Source organism: Rana temporaria, chromosome 3 (assembly GCF_905171775.1).
Source record: "Rana temporaria chromosome 3, aRanTem1.1, whole genome shotgun sequence".
NCBI lineage: Eukaryota > Metazoa > Chordata > Amphibia > Anura > Ranidae > Rana > Rana temporaria.
The window spans coordinates 409,823,352-409,850,155 of NC_053491.1; the positions used below are offsets into that span (position 1 = coordinate 409,823,352).

Sequence of the window (26,804 nt, forward strand, 5' to 3'; positions counted from 1 at the left end):
CCTATGCACAGAGTGCAGAGTTCAGGGGTATGCTATGTACATAGTGCCGAGTTTGGGGGTGCGCTATGTACAAAATGCAGGGTTAAGGGGTGCACTACATACAGATTACAAGGTTTAGGGATGTGCTATGTACAATGTGCAAGGTTCTGCTCTCTTTTACAGGCTCTCCACATCTCACTCTAACCCCTCCTCAACTCTGACCTCTGCACCACTCTTCCCACATCCCCCACTTCTGCACACACCATTCTCCAGAGCCCTAATCTCTCCCACCCCAAAGCTTCCTTACATCTCACCTTTTAAAAAAATTGCTCAGCCTGGCTCTAGTATCTCCTTGTAGTATAGGCGGCTCTGCCTCTCTATCATTGGTCAGCATCTGTGCACCTGGCACAGATGAGGATCACAGTGCAGCCTACCATGTGATGCCCCATCCCACCTATGATCACACTGCACCCGAATCTGCATCTCCCTTGTCCCTGCCATGAGTGAAGGGTAGGCAGGAATCTGTGAGAGCCGTTGAGAAGAAAGCTGTCCTTGTAAACACAGAAGGCTTCTGTGTTTACAAATCACATCAGTAAGCGGGGACCGGAGGGGGAGAGTCAAAGGTGGTGGAATAGAATTCCACCATGTTCTGGCTGAAAAAAGCCCTGGGTGCAAGGGCCACATGAAATGGTCTGGTAGGCTGGATTGAGGCCATTTGCTTGATGTGCTCTAAAGCCCTGTACACACGCTCGGGGAAAGACGAGAACCCGGCAGGAAAACTGCCATGAAGCTTTGGCCGGGAAAAAAACGATGTGACAATAGAGAGCAGGTTCTCTATTTTCCCGCCGGGATTCCCATCTGTTTTCCTGACGGGAAAACTGCGAGGAAGGTCCGGTTTTCCCAGCCAAAAGCTCTCCTTGCAGTTTTCCTGCCTGGAAAACTGGTCGTGTGTACGAGACCTTAGAGTTGCTAATGGTTCTATAAAAGAGAAGTTGGGGAACACAAAAAAATAAACAATCATACTCACTTAGAGGGCAGCAGCACCAATCCTAGCTGCAGCTGTCCCCCCGATATATATCTACACCAAGAACTGGCCGGTCGAAAACTGCTGATTGCTCAGTTCTCGTTATTCAGACTGAAGAGAGCTGATGGCTGTCAGTCACCAGCTCTATGCTTTGCCCCTCCAGAGCTCACTGGCTTTCTCCCAAGCCTCGCTGTCTGCGTCTATTGCCGTAGACAGCAGGACTCAGACCTGCCCCCCATTACCTCATCACTGGCTTTGGCAGCAGCAGGAACCAATGGCTTCCGCTGCCTCAGCAAAGCCTGAGAGACCAGGAAGTGAGGGGAGATAAGAGCTGCAGATGGGCACAGCGCTGGATCGATGAAGGTTCAGAAGAATAAGGGGGGGGTGAGAGGGGGATATCGATTCCTGAACATTTTTTACCTTAATGCAAGGTATAGAAAGGAAAGGCTTTATAACCACTTTAACACATTTCTTTCTTTTCCTTCAAGACATGAACTATTAAACTTCTAGAAAGTCTAGAAATCTTTTAGCTTTCTGTATCCTCCCTGTTGCTGTTAACTTTAAAGAAGGAAAGTGGACGTGAGAAAAGATTACTGATATCACACATCACATGTCCAGAAGACTAGGATCTCTGTTGGTAGTGGACTGTCTTAAAGAATAATTGCAGGCATTTGTATGTTATACTGTACATAGTTATATTGGTCCAGTGGTCCATACTGATGCCCCGGGAAGATGGAAATCACTGAAGTGATCTCTACATGCTTCTGGGTTCCACGCCAAACGGCTGCTCTCCTGCATTGTGGTGGCTGGTCACACAGCATGGGTGCCATTCAGAGAATGCTTTGCACTCTCTGAATGAATGTAAAGCGTTCTCTGATTGGATGAGGTGAAGAGAGTGAGGTCACAATCCCGCCTCTCCACCTCAACCAGAGAGCCCTTTGCATCCATTCCAAAAATGCAAAGCATTCTCTGAATGGCACCTTTGCGGAGCGGCTGATCTCCTGTAATCACAAAGCATCAGGCCGGCTGCTCAACGCGGAACCCGGAAGCAAGAGGAGATCACTGAAGTAGCGATGTCTACTTCAGTGATCTCCAGCTTCTAGGGACACCAACCAGGTATAGTTTATGCATAGTTTACATTGGTCCGAGCTGTAACTATGTCTAACATACTGATGTCCAGAGTTCATCTTTAACAGTTTGACATTCTTTGAAGGCAAACACTTCATATTTCATGGGTGTTTTTTTTATACACTTACATGACAAATTTAAATAGGAAATGTAGGCTATACTGTTGAAATATTATGTGTTGCTATACTATGCTAGCACCTTATGCCTCTGCAATGCTCAGTCTTTCAAAAAATGACTGAAATGACAGAAGTATGCTATCAAACTGGATACAATGAAATGCAAAGGTGATGTATGTCCCTGACAACCAGTGAGCAGCTGTTTTTTCCCCTTATAAAATAAAGTAAAACTTTAGTCAATGTGTATAACAACCCTTTACAGTAAAACCTTGGTTTGAGAGTAACTTGGTTTGAGAGCGTTTTGCAAGACAAGCAAAATTTTTAAATACATTTTGACTTGATATACAAGCGATGTCTTGATTTATGAGTAGCTTTATGTCACAATTAAGTATAAAAGAGCAGCGAGGCACCTCTAAGTGTAGTAATATGGTTACAATTAGTGAAGGTACAATATTTAGCAACATATTGCTACACTTAGATATGCCTCTCTTCTCTTTTATACTCTGTAGCTCCTGCTGGATTTTGCTTCTAATTAGTGTTGAGCAGAATATGCCATATTCGATTTCGCGATATATCTCGAATATATATTCGAATATTCGAGATATATTCGCTAAATTCGAATATTCGTGATATTTTATCGAAATTAATTGAATGCGATTTTTCGCTATTGCGAATGCGAAAATAATTGCGATTTTTTAATAACTGCGGTAGGAGCGCTCTGATTGGCTTAGAATATTCGTGATATTTTATCGAAATATCGCAACATGCGAATGCGATATTTATTGCGCAATTTCGAGATATGCTGGAGGAGCGCTCTGATTGGCTCAGAATATTCGTGATATTTTATCGAAATATCGCAACATGCGAATGCGATATTTATTGCGCAATTTCGAGATATGCTGGAGGAGCGCTCTGATTGGCTCAGAATATTCGTGATATTTTATCGAAATATCGCAACATGCGATTGCGATATTTATTGCGCAATTTCGAGATATGCTGGAGGAGCGCTCTGATTGGCTCAGAATATTCCTGATATTTTATCGAAATATCGCAACATGCGAATGCGATATTTATTGCGCAATTTCGAGATATGCTGGAGGAGCGCTCTGATTGGCTCAGAATATTCCTGATATTTTATCGAAATATCGCAACATGCGAATGCGAAATTTATTGCAGATATTTCGAAAACTGCTGTAGCAGCACTCTGAAATCGAATATGTATGATATTTTAACCAAAATACATATTGCGATTGCGATTTTTCGATCGCGCATGCGCAATTGCGCGAACAACACGCGACCATTTCCTGGAGCCTTGCCAGTTTCCCAATATTACAGCAACATGGTGGGAAGCAATTTCTCAAAGTCTGAGGAAAAGTTGCTGATTTGTGTAAGTATTTTGACCACTGTTATTTCATCATCTTCAACTGCATTTAAGTCTAGTTTAAAAGTTAGTATATATGATCAGATATTAGTATTTAACCAAAAATGTGTCTCCTGCTTTTACAAAACTACAAGTCCCAGCATGCCTGGACAGCTGCAGACACCCTGGTTGGCAAATGTGTATTTAGGCACTTTTCCTTGTTATTTAGCATAATGAATTTAAAATTTTTTTGGACATAGGACGTATGCGAACGTCCTGACTTCAGTGTCCTCAAGGCCCAAGGACGTTCGAATACATATTGCCCTTTAGATGTTGCAGAACTACAACTTCCAGCATGCCTGGGAATGCTGGCACTTCTAGTATTGTAAGTTCTGCAGGCCCACATTTTTCAGGCCTTTATGCACGGGTCTCTAAACTGTGGCACCCTAGATGCAGCAAAAGTAAAATTCTTAGCATGCACTGACAGACCGTGGCTGATGGGAGTAGTAGTTTTGCAACAGCTGGAGGTGGACTGGTCTTGAAACCCAGAGTTAGGTAACAAACCCGTAGTGTTTTGCAACCATTCTGCCTCCAGCTGGTTATTTTCTGTTGAAAAGCCTGTGGCGTGCAAAACACAACCCAAAAACTCCACCCGGTGCAAGGAAAAATTTGCACACACCTAAAGAGTGACATCACAAAAAACTGCGACGGTTGCATACGTCAGTGGTCCTCCGAAAAGGTCCCGTCTCTGACCCCCCGGGGCGTTAGGCTCCTGACAGGGAAAAGAGTTACTGTGGTCCATACAGCCGAAGCCATATGGACCCATCTCGGTCCAAGCAGCGCAATCAACACGCGAACAACACGCGACCATTTCCTGGACCCTTGCCAGTTTCCAACTTTATGATCGCAACGCAATCGCAGAGCAAGATGGTTGGAAGTAATTTCACTGTATCTGAGGAAAAGTTGCTGATTTGTGTAAGTATTTTGACCACTGTTATTTCATTATCTTCAACTGCATTTTAGTCTAGTTTAAAAGTTAGTATATATTCATAATTATGCAAATGATAATGGCTGCTATATTTATGTAAAAAAGGTGGCGACGGAAATGGCAGTATATAAAATCTGTCATGTTACCCCTGTCATTGATTAATAAGGCGAGAATGCTTCCAATTGTTGAATAGCATACATTTATGTCATATATCCATAAGGCTGTCAACAAAAGTATTACAATATACTTTGTTCTTCATCTTGCAGAAGTTCCTGGAAACAGGATACGATGAGCTGCGGAGGCAGCAAGAAAAACAGGGAGTTATAAGCTCCCTGATTGAGGAACTAGGCGAAGAACACACTCGCATGGCGATCCTCAAAAAGTGGTCCGACCTGAAGAGGCGCCAGATGAACCGGGTCAGGCGTATCCGGAATAAATATCATCCTGGTAAGTTATTGGTCACAGTTATGTTTTTTTTTTCCCTAAAGTGTATTTTGTGCGTGTACTCGAGAGAGGAGCCGGACTGCAGGAGTTGGGAGTAGGCAGGCCTCCCCCAGAGGTAATCTGCCACCTTTCTCCATGCCCCGGGTGGCAATGGCGGGTGTGAGGGGGTCCTCCCACACAGACCGTCCTACCTGCTCCGCTTCGAAGCCCCACGGGGCAGAGGGACTCCCTATAAGGGAGTGAGAGGATTTGCCCGCTCAACCAGCCCCGTTAGTCCTTCGCCTCTCTTTTTAGAGACCGCATGGTCAGAGTGCGTGCATGTTAACCCAATTGCGAGTGCGTGTGTAAGTGTGGTGGTTTTTGTGGGAGGGAGGTGGGCATACTAAGCGCAGGCTTACCTCGCATAGCACACCCACCGGGGGCCGAGCTGAGACCACCAAACTCAATTCACATGTAGCCGAGAGCGGGATCCGAACCCCTAGCTGCAGAGGTGAATGGCTTGTCAGCGCAGTGGCAATCGCGTTGAGCCAGCCCGGGTCCCTTGGGGACAGTTATGGAAGGTCATATGTAATTAATGTAAGGTCAGATGTTGTTAACCAAGACGCCATGTTGTTGTAACATATATCACCACCAGCCAAGGTATTCATAGTACTGTTGGAAAAAAACATGGGACAGCAGACAGGAACACAGAAGTTATGTGGGAACATACTTTTCCCATTGCTTTGCATGGGACTTTAAACAAAAAGCCCGACCCTCACCAATGGGGTTAGTTAAGGGATAAATTAACGATCCTATACTTTAAGTGGACGTATAGATAACATGTGACCAAGTGTTATCGAAATATCTACAGCTGTTATGAAATAACATGTATTTCCCATAGAGTTGAATGGGACTTTAAAGAAAAACCCTGACCAAGGCAAATGGGGGTGGGTATGGGTTAAACCACCAATCCTATATTTGTGGCTGACATATAAGTAACCTGTGTGCCAAGTTTCATGTAAATATCTTTAGCCGTTTGGACGTGATGGTGGAACATACATACATACATGCACACACACGTTGAGTTTTATATATATAGATTCCCACTAAATTCCTGTGTTAGGCGTGGGGTTGTTATAGTAATCCTGTGTACTCCATCAAGTACTTTTTTTTAACATGAGATCGTCTGAACAAAACAAAGGAGACAAAAACAGCTCATTTTACCATGGTGGCAGCCCAGCTCACGCTCAGTCCCCTGTAGTGCCCACAAGACCCTTTAATATAACATTGTCCCATTGGTTAACTGTCTATATAAATTAATTTGTATTCATATACAATACAGTAGAGTACACAGAATTTGCATACGTCATTAGAAAACATTTTTATAATATATGAACATTGTGTTATTATAGGAGCTCCGCTACCAACTGTGCGCCCCAAGCGCACAAGGCGACAGGCCGCAGAGGAGGAGCAGGAGGAGGATGTGGAAGAGGAGGAGAGGGATGAGGAGGAGCAGCCAGGGCCATCCACATCACCACCCCCAGTTCCTGTGGAGGAGCAAGAGGAGGAGCTGCACCCCCCCCCCCGAAACTTCTGGTGGAGTAGTGGGTGACGAGGAAGAGGAGCAGGATGAGACGGTTAATTATACCGTCAATCAGGAGGGTAAATATGTGCACATATATTAATAAAATTTCAACAATAAAATGTAGCTCTAAAAATGGACAGCATTTAAAGCAGGGCTGTGGAGTCGGTAGATAAATTTTTCGACTCCGACTCCTCAGTTTTATGTACTTCAGACTCCGACTCCCCGACTCCCCGACTCCGACTCCTCTGTATTAATATGCGAATGTATTTTATAGATTCCTTGAGGGAAAGAAACGCAAACTACCACAGGACTACTGGCTGGGAAGCCAACAGTCTACTGTATTGCACAGTTTAAGCAAAAGACAAACACAATGAAAACAATCAAGTGACTGGATAGTAGCAGCAGGCTTAAACATCAGGAACATGATCTTTAACAGTTCAAAAATACAGACCACATTATTTGGCTGTTTTAGAACCAAAACAAAGCTTATCTATAATGAACCCAAAAAAAAAAATATGAAAAACCTAGAAATGGTTTATATTAATCTTGAAATGTAGTTCTAGGCTTAGCAAATGCAAATAAATGCAATGTAGAGTTCTAAGGAAGAGAATTGCCTCTGCCAGATCCTCTTTCATAGAGTCTCTTAAGTCAGACTTTATTATTTTTATGGCTGAAAATAATCTTTCGTAACGGTCTTTGAAATCCAAATGTTTTTTTCTTATATCCTAACAGTTCTAAAAAAGCTAGAGGTGAAGCAAGCTGCCATGAAAAACCTCACGAAGAGAGTAATGGCAAATGAGCAGCAGATACTGTTTTTGATGCGCCAAAATCAACAACTGGTGCAACAACTGGCGAAAAACATGGATGAGGTGACAGAGCTTCAGAAGTTAATGTCCTAATTTTTTTTTTTTTTTTTTAATAAAAAATGTTATATTTTGCAAAGGTTTCATTTCTTATTGAAATTGTTAGTTTTTTAAACACATCTAACTTCACATCTAACTTCACATCTAACACATCAACATCAACATCAACACATCTAGCTTAATAATAACCGAAAACATTTTATACTATTACTAGCTGAATACCCGGCGTTGCCCGGTCTTCCTATCTTAACCTTTTGGGGAGGAAAATCATAGTAATATAAATATACCCATCTTTTATATAAGGGTGTTGGTAAGGGTTAATTTAACTGTTATATATTTTTATTTGGCATATAAGTAATATGTATAGCGGGTATTATTGAAATATCTCCAGGCGTACAGAAGTTATGTGGGAACATACATTTTCCATTGATTTGCATGGGACTTTAAAGGAAAACCCCGACCCTCACAAATGGGGGTAGTTAAGGGATAAATTAACTATCAGTGGTATCAGTGAACAGCAGTGGTAATAGGAGTATATATAGAGTGGGAATTAACTTTTTACATAGGTGTCTTGACAGAGCAGCAGCAGCAGCAGTAGTAGTAGTAGTAGTAGATACAGAGTCATATCACTTGGGCAGGAGGTGCCATGATGAACAGCAGTGGTAATAGGAGTATATAGAGTGGGAAATTACTTTTGACATAGTTGTCTTGACTGAGCAGCAGCAGCAGCAGCAGCAGCAGTAGTAGTATTAGCAGTAGTAGTTGATACAGAGTCATATCACTTGGGCAGGAGTTGCCATGATGAACAGCAGTAGGAATAAGAGTATATAGAGTGTGAAACAACTGCTGACATAGGTGTATTGACTGGGCGGCAGCAGCAACAGCAGAAGCAGCAGTAGTAGTATTAACAGTAGTAGTTGATACAGAGTCATATCACATGGGCAGGAGTTGCCATGATGTACAGCAGTCTTAATAAGAGTATATAGAGTGTGAAATAACTGCTGACATAGGTGTATTGACTGGGCGGCAGCAGCAGCAGAAGCAGCAGTAGTAGTATTAACAGTAGTAGTTGATACAGAGTCATATCACATGGGCAGGAGTTGCCATGATGTACAGCAGTCTTAATAAGAGTATATAGAGTGTGAAATAACTGCTGACATAGGTGTATTGACTGGGCGGCAGCAGCAGCAGCAGAAGCAGCAGTAGTAGTATTAACAGTAGTAGTTGATACAGAGTCATATCACATGGGCAGGAGTTGCCATGATGTACAGCAGTCTTAATAAGAGTATATAGAGTGTGAAATAACTGCTGACATAGGTGTATTGACTGGGCGGCAGCAGCAGCAGAAGCAGCAGTAGTAGTATTAACAGTAGTAGTTGATACAGAGTCATATCACATGGGCAGGAGTTGCCATGATGTACAGCAGTCTTAATAAGAGTATATAGAGTGTGAAATAACTGCTGACATAGGTGTATTGACTGGGCGGCAGCAGCAGCAGAAGCATCAGTAGTAGTATTAACAGTAGTAGTTGATACAGAGTCATATTACATGGGCAGGAGTTGCCATGATGTACAGCAGTCTTAATAAGAGTATATAGAGTGTGAAATAACTGCTGACATAGGTGTATTGACTGGGCGGCAGCAGCAGCAGCAGAAGCAGCAGTAGTAGTATTAACAGTAGTAGTTGATACAGAGTCATATCACATGGGCAGGAGTTGCCATGATGTACAGCAGTAGGAATAGGAGTATATAGAGTGTCAAATAACTGCTGACATAGGTGTCTTGACTGGGCAGCAGCAGCAGAAGCAGCAGTAGTATTAACAGTAGTAGTTGATACAGAGTCATATCGCATGGGCAGGAGGTGCCATCATGAACAGCAGTAGGAATAGGAGTATATAGAGTGTCAAATAACTGCTGACATAGGTGTATTGACTGGGCAGCAGCAGCAGAAGCAGCAGTAGTATTAACAGTAGTAGTTGATACAGAGTCATATCACATGGGCAGGAGGTGCCATCATGAACAGCAGTAGGAATAGGAGTATATAGAGTGTCAAATAACTGCTGACATAGGTGTATTGACTGGGCAGCAGCAGCAGAAGCAGCAGTAGTATTAACAGTAGTAGTTGATACAGAGTCATATCACATGGGCAGGAGGTGCCATCATGAACAGCAGTAGGAATAGGAGTATATAGAGTGTCAAATAACTGCTGACATAGGTGTCTTGACTGGGCAGCAGCAGCAGCAGAAGCAGCAGCAGTAGTATTAACAGTAGTAGTTGATACAGAGTCATATCACATGGGCAGGAGGTGCCATGATGAACAGCAGTAGGAATAGGAGTATATAGAGTGTCAAATAACTGCTGACATAGGTGTATTGACTGGGCAGCAGCAGCAGAAGCAGCAGTAGTATTAACAGTAGTAGTTGATACAGAGTCATATCACATGGGCAGGAGGTGCCATCATGAACAGCAGTAGGAATAGGAGTATATAGAGTGTCAAATAACTGCTGACATAGGTGTCTTGACTGGGCAGCAGCAGCAGCAGAAGCAGCAGCAGTAGTATTAACAGTAGTAGTTGATACAGAGTCATATCACATGGGCAGGAGGTGCCATGATGAACAGCAGTAGGAATAGGAGTATATAGAGTGTCAAATAACTGCTGACATAGGTGTCTTGACTGGGCAGCAGCAGCAGCAGAAGCAGCAGCAGTAGTATTAACAGTAGTAGTTGATACAGAGTCATATCACATGGGCAGGAGGTGCCATCATGAACAGCAGTAGGAATAGGAGTATATAGAGTGTCAAATAACTGCTGACATAGGTGTCTTGACTGGGCAGCAGCAGCAGAAGCAGCAGTAGTATTAACAGTAGTAGTTGATACAGAGTCATATCACATGGGCAGGAGGTGCCATCATGAACAGCAGTAGGAATAGGAGTATATAGAGTGTCAAATAACTGCTGACATAGGTGTATTGACTGGGCAGCAGCAGCAGCAGAAGCAGCAGCAGTAGTATTAACAGTAGTAGTTGATACAGAGTCATATCACATGGGCAGGAGGTGCCATGATGAACAGCAGTAGGAATAGGAGTATATAGAGTGTCAAATAACTGCTGACATAGGTGTATTGACTGGGCAGCAGCAGCAGAAGCAGCAGTAGTATTAACAGTAGTAGTTGATACAGAGTCATATCACATGGGCAGGAGGTGCCATCATGAACAGCAGTAGGAATAGGAGTATATAGAGTGTCAAATAACTGCTGACATAGGTGTCTTGACTGGGCAGCAGCAGCAGCAGAAGCAGCAGCAGTAGTATTAACAGTAGTAGTTGATACAGAGTCATATCACATGGGCAGGAGGTGCCATGATGAACAGCAGTAGGAATAGGAGTATATAGAGTGTCAAATAACTGCTGACATAGGTGTCTTGACTGGGCAGCAGCAGCAGCAGAAGCAGCAGCAGTAGTATTAACAGTAGTAGTTGATACAGAGTCATATCACATGGGCAGGAGGTGCCATCATGAACAGCAGTAGGAATAGGAGTATATAGAGTGTCAAATAACTGCTGACATAGGTGTCTTGACTGGGCAGCAGCAGCAGAAGCAGCAGTAGTATTAACAGTAGTAGTTGATACAGAGTCATATCACATGGGCAGGAGGTGCCATCATGAACAGCAGTAGGAATAGGAGTATATAGAGTGTCAAATAACTGCTGACATAGGTGTATTGACTGGGCAGCAGCAGCAGCAGAAGCAGCAGCAGTAGTATTAACAGTAGTAGTTGATACAGAGTCATATCACATGGGCAGGAGGTGCCATGATGAACAGCAGTAGGAATAGGAGTATATAGAGTGTCAAATAACTGCTGACATAGGTGTATTGACTGGGCAGCAGCAGCAGAAGCAGCAGTAGTATTAACAGTAGTAGTTGATACAGAGTCATATCACATGGGCAGGAGGTGCCATCATGAACAGCAGTAGGAATAGGAGTATATAGAGTGTCAAATAACTGCTGACATAGGTGTCTTGACTGGGCAGCAGCAGCAGCAGAAGCAGCAGCAGTAGTATTAACAGTAGTAGTTGATACAGAGTCATATCACATGGGCAGGAGGTGCCATGATGAACAGCAGTAGGAATAGGAGTATATAGAGTGTCAAATAACTGCTGACATAGGTGTATTGACTGGGCAGCAGCAGCAGAAGCAGCAGTAGTATTAACAGTAGTAGTTGATACAGAGTCATATCACATGGGCAGGAGGTGCCATCATGAACAGCAGTAGGAATAGGAGTATATAGAGTGTCAAATAACTGCTGACATAGGTGTCTTGACTGGGCAGCAGCAGCAGCAGAAGCAGCAGCAGTAGTATTAACAGTAGTAGTTGATACAGAGTCATATCACATGGGCAGGAGGTGCCATCATGAACAGCAGTAGGAATAGGAGTATATAGAGTGTCAAATAACTGCTGACATAGGTGTCTTGACTGGGCAGCAGCAGCAGAAGCAGCAGTAGTATTAACAGTAGTAGTTGATACAGAGTCATATCACATGGGCAGGAGGTGCCATCATGAACAGCAGTAGGAATAGGAGTATATAGAGTGTCAAATAACTGCTGACATAGGTGTCTTGACTGGGCAGCAGCAGCAGCAGAAGCAGCAGCAGTAGTATTAACAGTAGTAGTTGATACAGAGTCATATCACATGGGCAGGAGGTGCCATGATGAACAGCAGTAGGAATAGGAGTATATAGAGTGTCAAATAACTGCTGACATAGGTGTCTTGACTGGGCAGCAGCAGCAGAAGCAGCAGTAGTATTAACAGTAGTAGTTGATACAGAGTCATATCACATGGGCAGGAGGTGCCATCATGAACAGCAGTAGGAATAGGAGTATATAGAGTGTCAAATAACTGCTGACATAGGTGTCTTGACTGGGCAGCAGAAGCAGCAGAAGCAGCAGTAGTAGTATTAACAGTAGTAGTTGATACAGAGTCATATCACATGGGCAGGAGTTGCCATGATGTACAGCAGTCTTAATAAGAGTATATAGGGTGTGAAATAACTGCTGACATAATTGTCTTGACTGATCCAAAGGAGTCATGGGAGAAAATCATGTGGTCAGATGAGACTATAATATAATTTTTTGATCATAATTTCACTAACCGTGTTCGGAGGAAGAATAATGATGAGTACCATGCCAAGAACGCCATCCCTAATGTGAAGCATGGGGGTGGTAGCATCATGCTTTGGTGGTGTTTTTCTGCACATGGGACAGGGTGACTGCACTGTATTAAGGAGAGGATGACCGGGGCCATGTATTGCAAGATTTTGGGCAACAACCTCCTTCCCTGAGTTAGAGCTTTGAAGATGGGTCGAGGCTGGGTCTTCCAACATGAGAATGACCCAAAGCACACAGCCAGGATAACCAAGGATTGGCTCTGTAAGGAGCATATCAAGGTTCTGGCGTGGCCTAGCCAGTCTCCAGACCTAAACCCAATAGAGAATCTTTGGAGGGAGCTCAAACTCCGTGTTTCTCAGCGATAGCCCAGAAACATGACTGATGTAGAGAAGATCTGTGTGGAGGAGTGGGCCAAAATCCCTCCTCCAGTGTGTGCAAAGCTGGTGTAAAAATAAAAGAAATTTTTGACCGCTGTAATTGCAAAGAAAGCCTACTGTACCAAATATTAACATTGATTTTCTCTGATGTTGAAATAGTTATATTCAGCACTGTAAATACATCAGGTCCGGGGCTTCATCAGGGAATGCATGGCAAGGGACCCTTCAGCGCCCTGAACCGACGACGGGTGCCAGAAAGTCACCGCCGATCCAGGACTCATTCATCTTTATGAATGTGAGTCTGTCCACGGACTCTGTGGACAGACGGGTCCTCTTGTCCGTGACCACCCCACCTGCCGCGCTGAATGTCCGCTCAGATAGTACGCTGGAGGGGGGGCAAGACAATAACTCCAGCGCATACTGAGCGAGCTCGCGGCAGGTGTCCAATCTGGCAACCCAGTACTCCATGGGGTCGTCGGTGCTCATACTGTCAGAAGCACCGACGGACGCCATGTAGTCTGCCACCATGTGGGCCAGCCGCTGGTGGTGACTGCTGCTGCTGCTGCTGGTGGTGGTACTGGGTCGCTCGGTTTGGAAGAACATCCTCATCTCTTCCATTAGGTCCCCTGCTCGGCTGCAGCTGGGTGCAGCCACCTGCTGGGTGAGATGAGGGGGGACAACTGGAGGCCGGGGAGTTGCCTGCTCCAACCGTCTGACAATGGCTGCCTGCAGTTCCTCCATCCGGTGCTGCCTCCGGCTGGCTGGGATGAACTGCTCCAGTTTCCCCTTGCACCTGGGATCCAAAAGGGTGGCCATCCAGAAATCATCCCTCGTCTTGATGGTCTTAACCCGGGGGTCCCTCCTGAGGCATCTGAGCATGTGGGCAGCCATGGGGAAGAGCACAGCCCGCTGTGACTCCTCAATGCTGGCCAGGTGAATGAGGTGCGACTCTTCTTCCCTGAGGCGCTGCTGGTCAAACTCAGACATGCCCAACCCCCGGACTATCGGTGCCCCCAACACCGGCTCTCCCTCCTGACCAGGCCCTGACTCCGGGACGACACCAGCAACCACCTCCTCCTCCTCTTCATCATCATCCTCCTCCTCCTCCTCCTGGTCCTGGCCCTGGTCTCGGTGGAGCATTGCTGACTCCTCCTGCTCCACCAAGGCACTCTCCCCAGCCTCGAGCAGGCGATCTAGTGTCCTCTCCAGCATGAACAGTATTGGCAGCACGCTATTGAGGCCAATTTGCTCACTGCTGACCATCTTGGTCGCCTGCTCGAAGGAGGACAACACTTGGCAGACCTGGTTTATCTGCCCCCACTCCGCACAGGCGATGAAAGGGAGTTGTGGTGAAGCCCTCTGAGTGCCTAGTTCCATCAGGTACTCCCTCACCGCCCTTTGCTGCTCCCACAACCTCTTCAGCATGTGGAGGGTGGAGTTCCACCGCGTCACACTGTCCACAATCAGCCTGTGAAGGGGCAGATTGTACTTCCGCTGCAATTTGGACAGGGACGCGGTAGCGGTTGGGGAGCGCCTGAAGTGGCTGGCAATCCTACGCGCCTTTGCCACAATGTCACTCAACCCTGGATAAGTGCGCAGGAACTTCTGCACCACCAGGTTGAGGACATGTGCCAGACAGGGCACGTGCGTCAGACTGCCAGCATGGAGGGCGGCGAGTAGGTTGCTGCCGTTATCGCAGACAACCATACCTGGCTGGAGCCTTCGGGGTGTCAGCCACTTCTGGACCTGAGCTTGAAGTGCTTTCAGCACTTCTTCTGCAGTGTGTCTCCGGTCCCCTAAACTAACAAGCTGGAGCACGGCCTGACAGCGCACGTGCCCCACACTTGAGTAGCTACGGGGGCGCTTGCTGGGAGGCTCAGCAGCTGCGGAGACAGTGGCTTGAGGGAGACCAGCAGTTCTCCCCTGGACACCCCGGGGCGGCACCACAAGATCGGTTGCCGACGATCCCTCACCGACGCCTCGGAGGGAAACCCAATGGGCCGTGAAGCTGATGTAGCGTCCCTGCCCATGCCTGCTGGTCCAGCCATCCATTGTCAGATGAACCCTGTCGCTGACAGCGTGATCCAGCGACAGGGTTACATTCTGAACAATGTGCTGGTGTAGGGCAGGGACACCAGTCCTGGCAAAGAAATGGCGGCTGGGGACACGCCATTGGGGTTGGGCCTGCTCCAACATCTGCCTGAAGGGGTTGCTGTCAACTATGTTGAAGGGCAGCAGATGTTGGGCAATAACCCTTGCCAGGAGCCCATTGAGGGAACGCACACGTCGGTCTCCAGGGGGGAAGGGAGTGGTGCGGTCAAAGGCGTCTGAAATCGACGCCTGGCGCCGGACGGCAGTGCGGGACACAGACGTGGAGGGTGCTGTGGAAGTAGAGGTCTGGCTGCCGGTACCAGTACCTCTACTAGAGGGAGCGGGGGGGCATGACCTGCTGGAAACAGATGAAGATGTGGCAGGGGCTGCTGTACCCTGCTCACTTGTGGTGGTGGCGCTGCTACCACCACCACGCTTCATCTCCTCATACAACGCCCAGTGGTTTATCCTGAGGTGCTGGTTCAGGGCTGTGGTACCCACCCGAGCCAAACACTTCCCTCTCTTCACCCTCACTTTACAAATCCGGCAGATGGCCACGGTAGGGTTGTCTGCCACCAGGGTAAAGAAATTCCAGACAGGTGACTTCAGCACCGCCCTCCTGTCAGATGGGGTGACGCTTACTTGCACCTGCTGGGATTCGGTGCGCACAGGTGGAGCTGCCTGCTGCTGCTGCTGCTGCTGCTGCTCCTCCTCCTGACACCTCCTGCTGCCATCACCAGTGGAGACCCTGACGATGGTCTCCCTGGTGGTGACCTGGCGCACCGTTTCACCAGGGTGCCTACCTTCCCCGTCGTCACTGACGTAGTGAGCCGACGCGTCAGATGGCAACCATGATGGGTCACCCTCTTCGCCCCCAGAGATGTCAGACCAAGGGCTGAGATGTGTTGGTCTGAGGGAACCACGTGACATGGAGCCTCTAGCCTGGCTCCGCTGTCCCCTCACCCACGCCTGGGTCTGACTAGGTGCTGCTGTTTCCTGCACCAAAACAGCAGCACCAGTTTGAAGGGATGTCTCTGGGATACTGCCAGCAGGTATCCCATCCTCCTCATCCATCCCTTCAAAAAGGTCCTGACCATCAGGACAGAGCTGGAGGTCTGCCTGATGCATGGCCTCCCCCAAGAGATCCCTATCACTGTCGCTGTCGAACAGTAAGATGCTGGACTCTTGGGGGCTGGGGGGGGGTAGTACAGGCAACGGTGTAATGGTGGTACTACTGTGAGTCGGGACCGACGACTCAGTGGCACTGCTGTGCCCCATGTAGTCCACCACTACTTGAGCCTGAGATGGCAATATCGGGCGGCTGCCCGATGGGAAGAACTCCCGGATCAGGCGTACTCCCCTTGCACCCGATCCTCTACCACTAGTAGGGGCACGAGAGGTACCCCGTGCTGGCAGCGATCCAGCACTGGGAGTAACTCCCCTACCCCTACTGCCACGGCCACGGATGCCGCTCATAATTGCTGATATGTGTGTGGGGGGGTTAAACTTTATTGGGGGGGAAAATGTGAACAAAATGTGTTTTTGTGTTTTTTTTACAAGACAGGCACGCAGACAAAGACGTACACAGACAGCTACTAAACTATAAGAAAAGTAGTACACCAGACAAGGACTACAAAATTAAAGAAAAAAAAAAAAAGCACTAAACAAACACTAACTTTTTTTTTTTTTTTTTTTTTAAACACAAAACACAGACACTAAACACACACTAAGCTAAGCTAGATGAAATAAATGTACACTAACAGTGTGTACACTTACTACACAAAATTTAACTAAACTGAACACAAAACTTAGCTTTTATAAAAGCTCTTTAGGGAAAACTAAACAAAATTTGAACTGAGATGCCTATCAAATATCACTGAACAGTGAACCTGCAAGATCTGACAGTAACACAAGATGAACAAAACTTAGCTTTTAGAAAAGCTCTTTTATAAAGCTCAGATCAATATGTGTTCTGAAATCTCTTGCAAATATAACTGAACAGGGAGGATTGCAGGATCAAACAGTAACACAAATGAAAAAAACAGCACAAAACAGCACAAAACGTAGCTTTGAAAAAAGCTCTTGGGTCTATTGCTTTGAAAAAAGCAGTTGATATACTGGAAAAGATCCACTGGAATCACTAAATAGCAATGCTGGTGATGATCTAAATCAATCAAGAACAAAGACACAGGAAACCAGGAAACCAGGAACACAGAAACAGCCTCCACACTCTATAGCAAGCTTCTGAATCTGCAATGAAATGGTGCTGGGAGTGAGCTTATATAATGTCCATGCAGGCAGGTTCCTATTGGTTGCTAACCTGTGACGAGTGTGGAAGGAGAACTCTGATTGGCTCTGATGCAAAAGGGCGGAGCAAATAATCGCGCAATATTCCTATTGCCGAATATTCGCATTGCGATTATTCGGCAATATAAAATGATCGCTTCAGCTACTCGGCCCAATGGCTCTAATCATACCAGCAATGCTTTCAGACGTCTATGGAGATCACTAGGATGTGATCTGTTTTAAAAATGAAACTGTAAAAATCGCTCTGATGCGGAAGATCGGGGCGAGGAAAATAATCGCGCGATATTGCGTTTGCCGAATAATCGCATTGCGATCTTTCTGGAAAATTCAATGAACGCTTCAGCTACTCGGCCCAGGGTCTCTAATTATACCAGCAATGCTTTTAGACGTCGATGGAGATATCTAGGATGTGATCTGATTCAAAAAAAAAATTGTAAAAAATCGAATATTCGGAATTGCGAATATTCACCGCGAATTTCGAAATATAGCGCGATTTCTCGAATATGCTATATTCGAGTCGAATATTCGCAATGCGAATATTCGTGAGCAACACTACTTCTAATCCCCCTGTGGAGGCTTCCATTTGTGGATGGACATTTTATGGTTACACAACCTGGTCACATTGCTATAATCTTTTTATATACCCTTTAAACTGAAGGACTTATGAATAAATGGTTGTGGAACAAATCATCTGAGTTTTCATTATTTCTTATGGGGAAATTCGTTTTGATATACAAGTGCTTTGGATTACAAGCATGTTTATGGAACGAATTACGCTCGCAGTCCAAGGTTTTACTGTATTTATTTTCTTAATTTCTATTCCGCAGACAGGCCTATTCAATACAGTAGTACAGGGGGCATAGATGATGTTCAGCTTGCAATAACCCAGTCACCTGTCTGTTATTTTATATTTTTAACTGGCTTGTAAGCCTTTGTATACTCCTTGAAATTTAAATTAGAAACAATAAATTATTTTGATTTTTAATAGGTAAAAAACAGTAACTTATAGAAACATTGTTTACTTTTCACTGATGTGACTACAATAAACTACAATTGAATTAGCTACTAAACCGTGTACATCAGGAGTGCCACTTTCATCATTAACCCCCTTAGCGGTAAACCCGAGCGTGACTCAGGGTGGGTTTTCAATGTTACGATCGGTATCCCCGAGTCACGCTCGGGGTGGACGTGCAGAGTGTGCAGCGGCGCGGCTTACCTGCTCGCTGAATCCACAGGCAAGTTACTCACCTTGTCCCTGGATCCAGCGATGCCACCCCGCTGTGTGAGCGAGCGGGTCCTCCTCGCTCGATTCACAGTCTCCCCGTGTGCCGCCGATCTCCGTTCCCTGCGACGTTACGACGCACGGGGGCGGAGAACGGCGCCAAATTCAAATTCAAGTAAACAAACACTATACATACAGTATACTGTAATCTTATAGATTACAGTACTGTATGTAAAAAATACACACCCCCTTGTCCCTAATGATCTGCCCAGTGTCCTACATGTACTTATATAAAATAAAAACAGTTTTTTCTGCCTGAAAACTGTAGATTGTCCAAAAGTGTCCCTTTATGTCAAAAATGGTTTTAGATCAGCTAGAAAACAGCGATAATAAATTATAATCACTTGCAGAAATGTGCGATAGCGATTTGTGGGGAAATTCGTCATAGAAAAAAAAAATAATGACAGCGACAATTCTGCAACTGAGCAAATTTCAGTGATTTTGAGTTGATTACATTATTGAATAATTTTTATTATAATTATATTATTATTTGTTATAATTATTTATTATACTATAATTTATAATTTTGTTTTTTTTAAAAATGTCATACCTGGGATGCCTACAAGACTCTTGTTTGGTCAGATTTAAGTGAGTTATTCCTAAAAATTACAGGCCTACAGTATAAAACGCCAAATTTCCTTGCAAAATAATTGTACCGTATTTGGTACGTAATTCCAGACAGAATCATACCGCCAGGGAGGTTAAATAAGTGTTTGCTAAATAAAATAGTGCATAGAGTAAATTCAAACAGCCAGTTAGATTTTAGCAGTTCTGTGCAGTCAGGACAGTTAGCTACCCACAAACGTGTAGATTTCTCTCGTTCAGCCCACTTGATTCCCTTATCCATAAATGGAGAAATTGCCGCTGACGGCTATTGTATTCAGACAATTGCTGCATCCATGGCTGTCAGAATAGTCACTGTGGGGTACATTTACTAAAACTGGAGCACTCAGAATCTGGTGCAGCTATGCATGCTAGCCAATGAGCTTCTAACTCCAGCTTGTTAACCAGTTCCCTACCGAGCCATAGTAATATGACGTCGGCAGGAACTGTCTCTCCCTCAGAGTGGATGTCATATGACGTCCTTTGCATCGCGGCCGCTAAGGGGGAGCGCCCGCGGCATCGCTCGCGACCCGGTGCGCGTGTCTGCCGGGCACCCGCGATTGCCGGCAATCACGGCAGGAGTGTGAATCTTTGTGTGTAAACATACAGATCCACCTCCTGTCAGAGGTGAGGAGGCCGATGTGTGTTACAGAGGAACACACAGAGGAACACAGATCAGTCTCCTCCCCTTGTGAGTCCCCCTCCCCCTACAGTTAGAATCACTCCCAGGGAACATATTAACCCCTTCAACGCCCCCTAGTGTTAACCCCTTCCCTGCCAGTCACATTTACACAGTAATCAGTGCAGTTTTATAGCACTAATCGCTGTATAAATGTGAATGGTCCCAAAAACGTGTCAAAAGTGTCCGATATGTCCGCCGCAATGTCACGGTCACAATAAAAAATCGCAGAACGCCGCCATTAGTAGTAAAAAAATAATAATAAATAAAAATGCCATAAATCTATCCCCTATTTTGTAGACGCTATAACTTTTGCGCAAACTAATCAATATACGCTTATTGCGATTTTTCTTTTTACCAAAAATATGTAGAAGAATACGTATCAGTCTAAACTGAGAAAAAAAAATGAATTGATATTTATTAAATCAAAAAGTAAAAAATATGTTTTTTTCAAAATTGTTGCTCTTCTTTTGTTTATAGCGCAAAAAATAAAAACCGCAAAGATGATCAAATACCACCAAACGAAAGCTCTATTTGTGGGGGGAAAAACATAAAGATTTTATTTGGGTACAGTGTTGCATGACCGCGCAATTGTCATTCAAAGTGCAACAGCACTGAAAACTAAAAATTGGTCTGGGCAGGAAGGGGGTGAAAATGCCCTGTATGGAAGTGGTTAAATGAAAGTGATACTAAAGGTTCACATTTAAAAAAATAACAAACATGTCATACTTACCTCCACTGTACAGTTAGTTTTTCACAGAGTGGCCCTGATCATTTTCCGCTGGGGTCCCACAGTGTCTCTCGCGGCTCCTCCTTGCATTAGCTAACCCCCTCTGGGAAGCTCTCTCCCGAAGGGGTTACCTTGCGGGCGCGCTCCTGCTATCAATCTATCCAATGAAGAGCCGAGAAGCCATGGGGAGGATAATGCGGGATTGCGCTCATGAAAGTTTGTGGCTCAGGTAAGTAAAACGGGGGCTCGGGGGGGCCAGAGAGTGCAAGGTGTTTTTTCACCTTAAAGCGGAAGGTTCCATTCTAAAAAAAAAAATTAAAAGTCAGCAGCTACTAACACTGTAGCTGCTGACTTTTAATAAGGACATTTACCTGTCCTAGCCGCCAGCGATGTCGGCCCCCGCCGAGGCAGATCCTTAATCCTGGCAGCTCCAAGCGCCGCCATCCACAGTAAGGGAAACAGGCAGTGAAGCCGTGCGGCTTCACTGCCCGTTTCCTACTGCGCATGCGCGAGCAGCGCGGCGCTTTGTGAATGGGCCGGCTGCTTTCTGGGACACACACAGTTCCCAGAATGCAGCGCGCCCCATTCACAAGAAGACACCGAGTGTAAGGCCCCATACACACGATAGAATCCATCCGCAGATAAATCCCAGCAAATGGGTTTCAGCAAATAGATCCTATGGTGTGTACACGCCAGCGGATCTGTTTCCGCGGAGAAATCTCCTCTGGGATGGATTCCAGCAGATCGGATATTTGCTGACATGCACAACAAATCCATCTGCTGGAATCCATTCCAACGGATGGATCCGCTCGTCTGTACAGACTTACCGGATCCATCCGTCCAAAGGGATTCCCCGCACGCGTCGTAATGATTTGACGCATGCGTGGAATTCCTTATATGACAGCGTCGCGCCATCGCCGCGTCATAATCGCGGCGACGGCGCGACACGTCATCGCCAGAGGATTTCCGCGCGGATTTCAATGCGATGGTGTGTACACTCCATCGCATCGAAATCTGCGGAAATCTTTGAGAGGATTTATCCGTGGAAACGGTCCGCTGGACCGTATCCGCGGATAAATTCTCTCGTGTGTATGGGGCCTAAGAGGAGGATGAGAATCCACCACGGAGGATGAAGAGGCAGATTTGGCACTTCCGCATAGCAACAGCTATTTAGGGTAAGTATAAATGTATTTTTTTAAAGGTGGAAACTCCACTTTAATGCATAGGATGCATTAAGTGAAAAAACACGAGGCTTTACAACCCCTTTAAGCTTTGGCAATATAACCTGGAAGCTGATTGGTTTCCATGCAGAGTTGCACCAGATTTTTCATTTGGTTTTAGTAAATAACCCCCACAGTCACATCAATGTGATGCAGTCCCTATCCGGTCGATAGTTTTCTACCCGGATCTGTCAAATTTTAAATTGACTTTTGTGGAGGAGGGTGCTATGACCGAGGCACATACAGCTCAAATTTTGGCTGATCTAGCAGGGATCATCTGAAATTCAAGCTGTTAATGGCTTGCACTAAAGCAGAGTTCTGATTGGCTGATAAGGGTCACTAGCCTTTGCTCTTTTCTTTTTTCTATGACAGTGAGAATTGCAGGGTACACACTGGCCACTCCACTCTGCCCATTCATTTTTGGTAGTTCGGTGCAATATTTAAAGAGCCATGATGATGTGTGTGGTGCACATGGCAAGCAATCATGTTTTCATTTTCTGTAGTCAGATCAATGAGTAGAATTCTGAATATAAAGCAGTGAATGTCATACTCATCAAACATTCACAGGTGGTTAATTATTCTCTGTAATTTAAAGCACGTGTACCAGAAAGATTCACTTGCAGTTAGTGTTTGGTGAATGCTTTATGAATATGCCGTATATACTTATTCTATTATGTGGTGTACACAGCAGTGCGAAATGTATTATAATCTCTAGCAACCAATGAAATGTCAGATTAATATATTTGCAACTGTTAAGTTGTGATTTCTAATTGGTTGCTGTCAGTTACTGCACTAAGCTCTTTGCACAACCATACAGAATTAGCATGATTGCGTCTTGATGCAGCAGTACCTGAAGCATGATAGATATTAGGAGCAGTAGGGAGATGGATGAATCTCGATTCTCTGCAACTCTAGTAGCCTCAGCTCCCGGGTGACTCCCTGACCCCATATCTCACAGGCCCTGTCCTGAAAACCTCATCCATGTGAGAGCGAAATGTGACATCATCAAAGGGGGCGGAATAACACTCAGGAAACCAGGAGGACCTGGGAGGGGAGGGGGTGCATCCAAGGGACAGAGAGATACCAGTGCACCTGCCAATCAAAGCCTCATCTTCATAGACAATATTACCAATCACTCATCGAATACACCACTGCTGGGGAAGAAATCCGGTAGATGGCCATATATGGCCATTTTTCAAATCCGTACGTCTAAAGTGAACATAAATATCCTGCTGTTAGCATCATCCATCACTAAGAACGATCGCCCATTAGATATTAATAACCACAGCATACAATTACTTGCCAAAAGCATCTCCTATAGCTCATGTCTTTCTATAACTTCTACCTTTTTTTTCCAATGGCTACCATCTTAAAATTAGCACCCCCAATTAGTACCCCAGCACCCATAAACACCCAAATGTTATCAGTCACTGTGAAATACTCCCACTGATGGGCTAATTTTCAGCCTGTGCTTACCACGTCTCTGGTCCCCCATAGGTAGCTGCAGAAATAATGATGTATCAATAACCCAATACATCATCTACCTCCCTCAGCAATTACCAACCAGTACACCCAAGATCATCCATTTTAATGCTAAATTATCTTGGCTATTTGACAAGTACGCAACCCCCCCATCCCCCTACATTTCTCCCACATTATTTCTGCCCAGCAGTGGGTGCCAGCCAGCTATGATGATTCCCCTGCAATCCATGAATAGTGTTCACAGATACACAGCAGCCACCATCACCCCAAACCTCACCCTGAATCCAATCACGTCCCCCGCAGGAATAGACGCAGACACTCAGCAGTGGCTCCCAGACATAGGCACATCATTTGTGCAAATCAATACACATTCCTATTAACAAATCGGAATATACGCCAGAACCTTTTCCCAAATACTACCGGCGGTCAAGTCAGACGAATGCAAACGTATAGACATCTGCAGTCACATCAGGAGTTGGGTCACCAAATTTCCTCATCACCAATGACCACCCATTCTTATCACACACCCTATATGCCCCCATCGGTGCTAGAAGGCCCCATACTACATCTTCTAGTATTACAAAAATGCAAGATTATGTGTGAAAATTAAAAATTTAGAAATCTAGGTTTAGGAATTTAGTATTTCTCAGTCTATAGCAACAAGGGGTGGATTCTATGGCTACCCCCCTCCCCCCCCCCAGTGTGCCTTATTGCTCCATCCGCTGAGCTGCAGGTGAGTAATCAGATGGTGTCTTACTTGCCAATCTCTTCATACAGCTGGTATTCATCTGTAAAGCGTGTGCAGGTTACAGCCATGTCTGCATGGGATCCGGGCTCTGCAGTGCTTATTGGTTCTAGCAAGGAAGAGACCTCCTTAGTCTTCTTTCAGTAAGAGAGCGGCAGGGGCGTTTGGCTCTGATGAGATCTGTCTTAATTGCCCCCTTCTAGTCCTGTTATTTGCTCTTTCCTGTCTGCCCCTCCTGTAGGGTTCTCTGCGTCTTTTCTACCACAAAAAAAAAAAAAAAATCCCAGAAAGGATGAGGAGGAATAAAAAAAAAGACAGATGGAGAGGGATGAAAAGAATGAGAGAGATAGGAAAAAAAAAATAGGGATCAGGGGAGATTTCAGGAATTAGGGGGAGATAGGGAGAAAGAGAAAGGAGAGGTAGTCAGGAGCAGCTTTGAATGTGCCTTGCCTGTATTAATTTCAGACTGAGAGAGAACAAGAGGGAGGGATGGGAGGGAGAAAAGAGAGAGGGAGGGCAAAGATAGAGTAGAGATATAGGGGAATGAGAACAGGAGGGGGAGACGGGAGAGAAAGTGTGAGGACAGGACAGGAGCTACCATTTAACGGGGAATCTTTAACTCCTTGGCTGCTAGCATTGCAGACCCCTGGGCCTATTTAGGGGTTAAAGATGGACGCTAACCACTGACTGCACCAAACAGCTACTGTAGGCATGCTTTTTTAGATTCTGCATTGTACACATCAGATGGTCATATATGTATCTGAGCATCATTGGCACTAATCTATGAAGACATGAGCATAAATGACAGCTGTTGTCCATGGCAACCAATCAGGTTACAGCTTTCATTTTCAAATGTGTCCTGAAAAGATAATAAAAATAGGTTGCTATAGATAAATGCAGTTTTATTATAATTTTATCATTTTTTAATGCGTTTCTAGAAATAGGTAAAAACTGCTGTGTTTACTGGGCAGCTTTGACACAAGCAAGTTTAGAAACCCCAGATTGGTTCTGAAGCCTCGTACACACGACCGAGAAACTAGACGGGCGAAACACATCGTTTTCCTCGTCAAGTTCCTTGTTAGGCTGTCGAGGAACTCGACAAGCCAATTTTCTCCATTCCCGTAGAGGAAATAGAGAACATGCTCTCTTTTTGGCTCGTCGAGTTTCTCGACAGTTTCCTCAAGGAAAATGTACTCATGACCGGTTTCCTCGGCAAAAAAATTTCTCCCAGGAAGTTTTTGCCGAGAAACTCGGTCGTGTGTACGAGGCCGCATTTAAACGCATTTAAGGCACCCATGCTTATGTTTTAACTGCATAGCTATAGACATTTTCATAAGGTTTAGTAGGAAAATTACTGATTTCATAGGAATACTGTAGGTCCAAGGAAGAGTTCAATGTGATCTGCTGAAAAAACTGAATTTTCATGTATAATTATAAAAGGATGCACTTAGAAAGTTTTACCACATGCAGTCCTATGCGTTTTCTTCCTGCATCAAAAATGCGTGGACAGTAGGTTACGTGCGTTCCAATACTGTCAACATAAGTAGAGCATGGTTTTTTTTTGTGCAAAGAACTGCACTTGGACACAGCAAAACGCATCAAAAACGCACCAAAACGCATTACAGCCAAAATAAAAAAATAAATAAAACAGGAAAATTCAGAGAAAGATAAAAAAAAAAAGGGGAACAAATGCACTAGAACGCTTTGAAAATGCATCAAAAACACACTGGAATGCATAAAAACACACATGCAGAAACACATCCTGATTGTGTTTCTGTAATGTGAACCGGCCCTAAAAATGGAACTAAACCCAATGATTTCAAGTGGTTCTAAAGGCAGAAGGTGTTTTATCTTAATGCATTCTATGCATTAAGATAAAACACCTTCTGTGTGCAGTACTCCCTCTCAGCCCTCCTAATACTAACCTGAGCCCCATCTCGATCCAGCGATTTTGCACGAGAGATGCGTATGTCAGGGACTCTCTCTCTTGATTGGCTGTGACACACAGCGGGCACCATTGGCTTATGCTGCTGTCAATCAAAGTCAATGAGCCAATGAGGGTACAGAGGTGGCAGGGCTAAGCCGCAGCTCTGTGTCTGAATGGACTGTGTGTCTGACAAGCTGCTTGCTGTGGGGACACTCGGCAGGAGGGAGGGGCCAGGACCGCCGGCGGGAGGACCCGGGAAGAGGAGGACCCGGGCTGCTCTGTGCAAAACCAGCTGCACAGAGCAGGTAAATATAACATGTTTCTTATTTTTAGATGAAAAAGAGCAAGACTTTAACCACTTGAGATCCGCGCTGTAGACGAAAGACGTCCACAGCGCGGCTCTCAAGTGCCGGGTGGACGTCCTGTTGTTTACATTCCCTGTGCGCGCCGCTGGGGACACGCATCGGGGAAACACTGTGCCCAGGGCATCGCTGGGAAGCCGATGCGCGTGCCTGGTGGCCGCGATGTCCGCCAGGTACCCACGATCGGCGGTGACAGCAGGGACGTGGAGCTCTGTGTGTAAACACAGAGCTCCACGTCCTCTCAGAGAGAGAGGAGACCGATGCTGTGTCCCTTGTACATAGGGATACAGCATCGGTCACCTCCCCCAGTCAGTCCCCTCCACACACAGTTAGAACACACCCAGGGAATACATTTAACCCCTTCCTCACCCCCT

The 26,804-nt window shown here is 45.4% G+C and overlaps 1 protein-coding gene across 23 annotated transcripts in view; it reads right to left on the minus strand.

Annotated features, from left to right (window-relative positions):
- CAMK2B (calcium/calmodulin dependent protein kinase II beta) overlaps positions 1 to 24,632 on the minus strand; it is a 219,548-nt gene extending 194,916 nt beyond the window's left edge. For 11 of the 23 annotated variants that reach the window (XM_040346009.1, XM_040346004.1, XM_040346008.1 and 8 more), the window contains exon 1: positions 24,154 to 24,630. In XM_040346009.1, the coding sequence (XP_040201943.1) occupies positions 24,154 to 24,212 (59 nt within the window). In that variant the 5' untranslated portion in view covers positions 24,213 to 24,630. Of the gene's footprint in view, positions 1 to 24,153 lie in introns of all 23 variants that reach the window. The other 12 variants (XM_040346018.1, XM_040346014.1, XM_040346017.1 and 9 more) reach the window with 3 other exon arrangements.
- Positions 24,633 to 26,804: the final 2,172 nt, after the last annotated feature.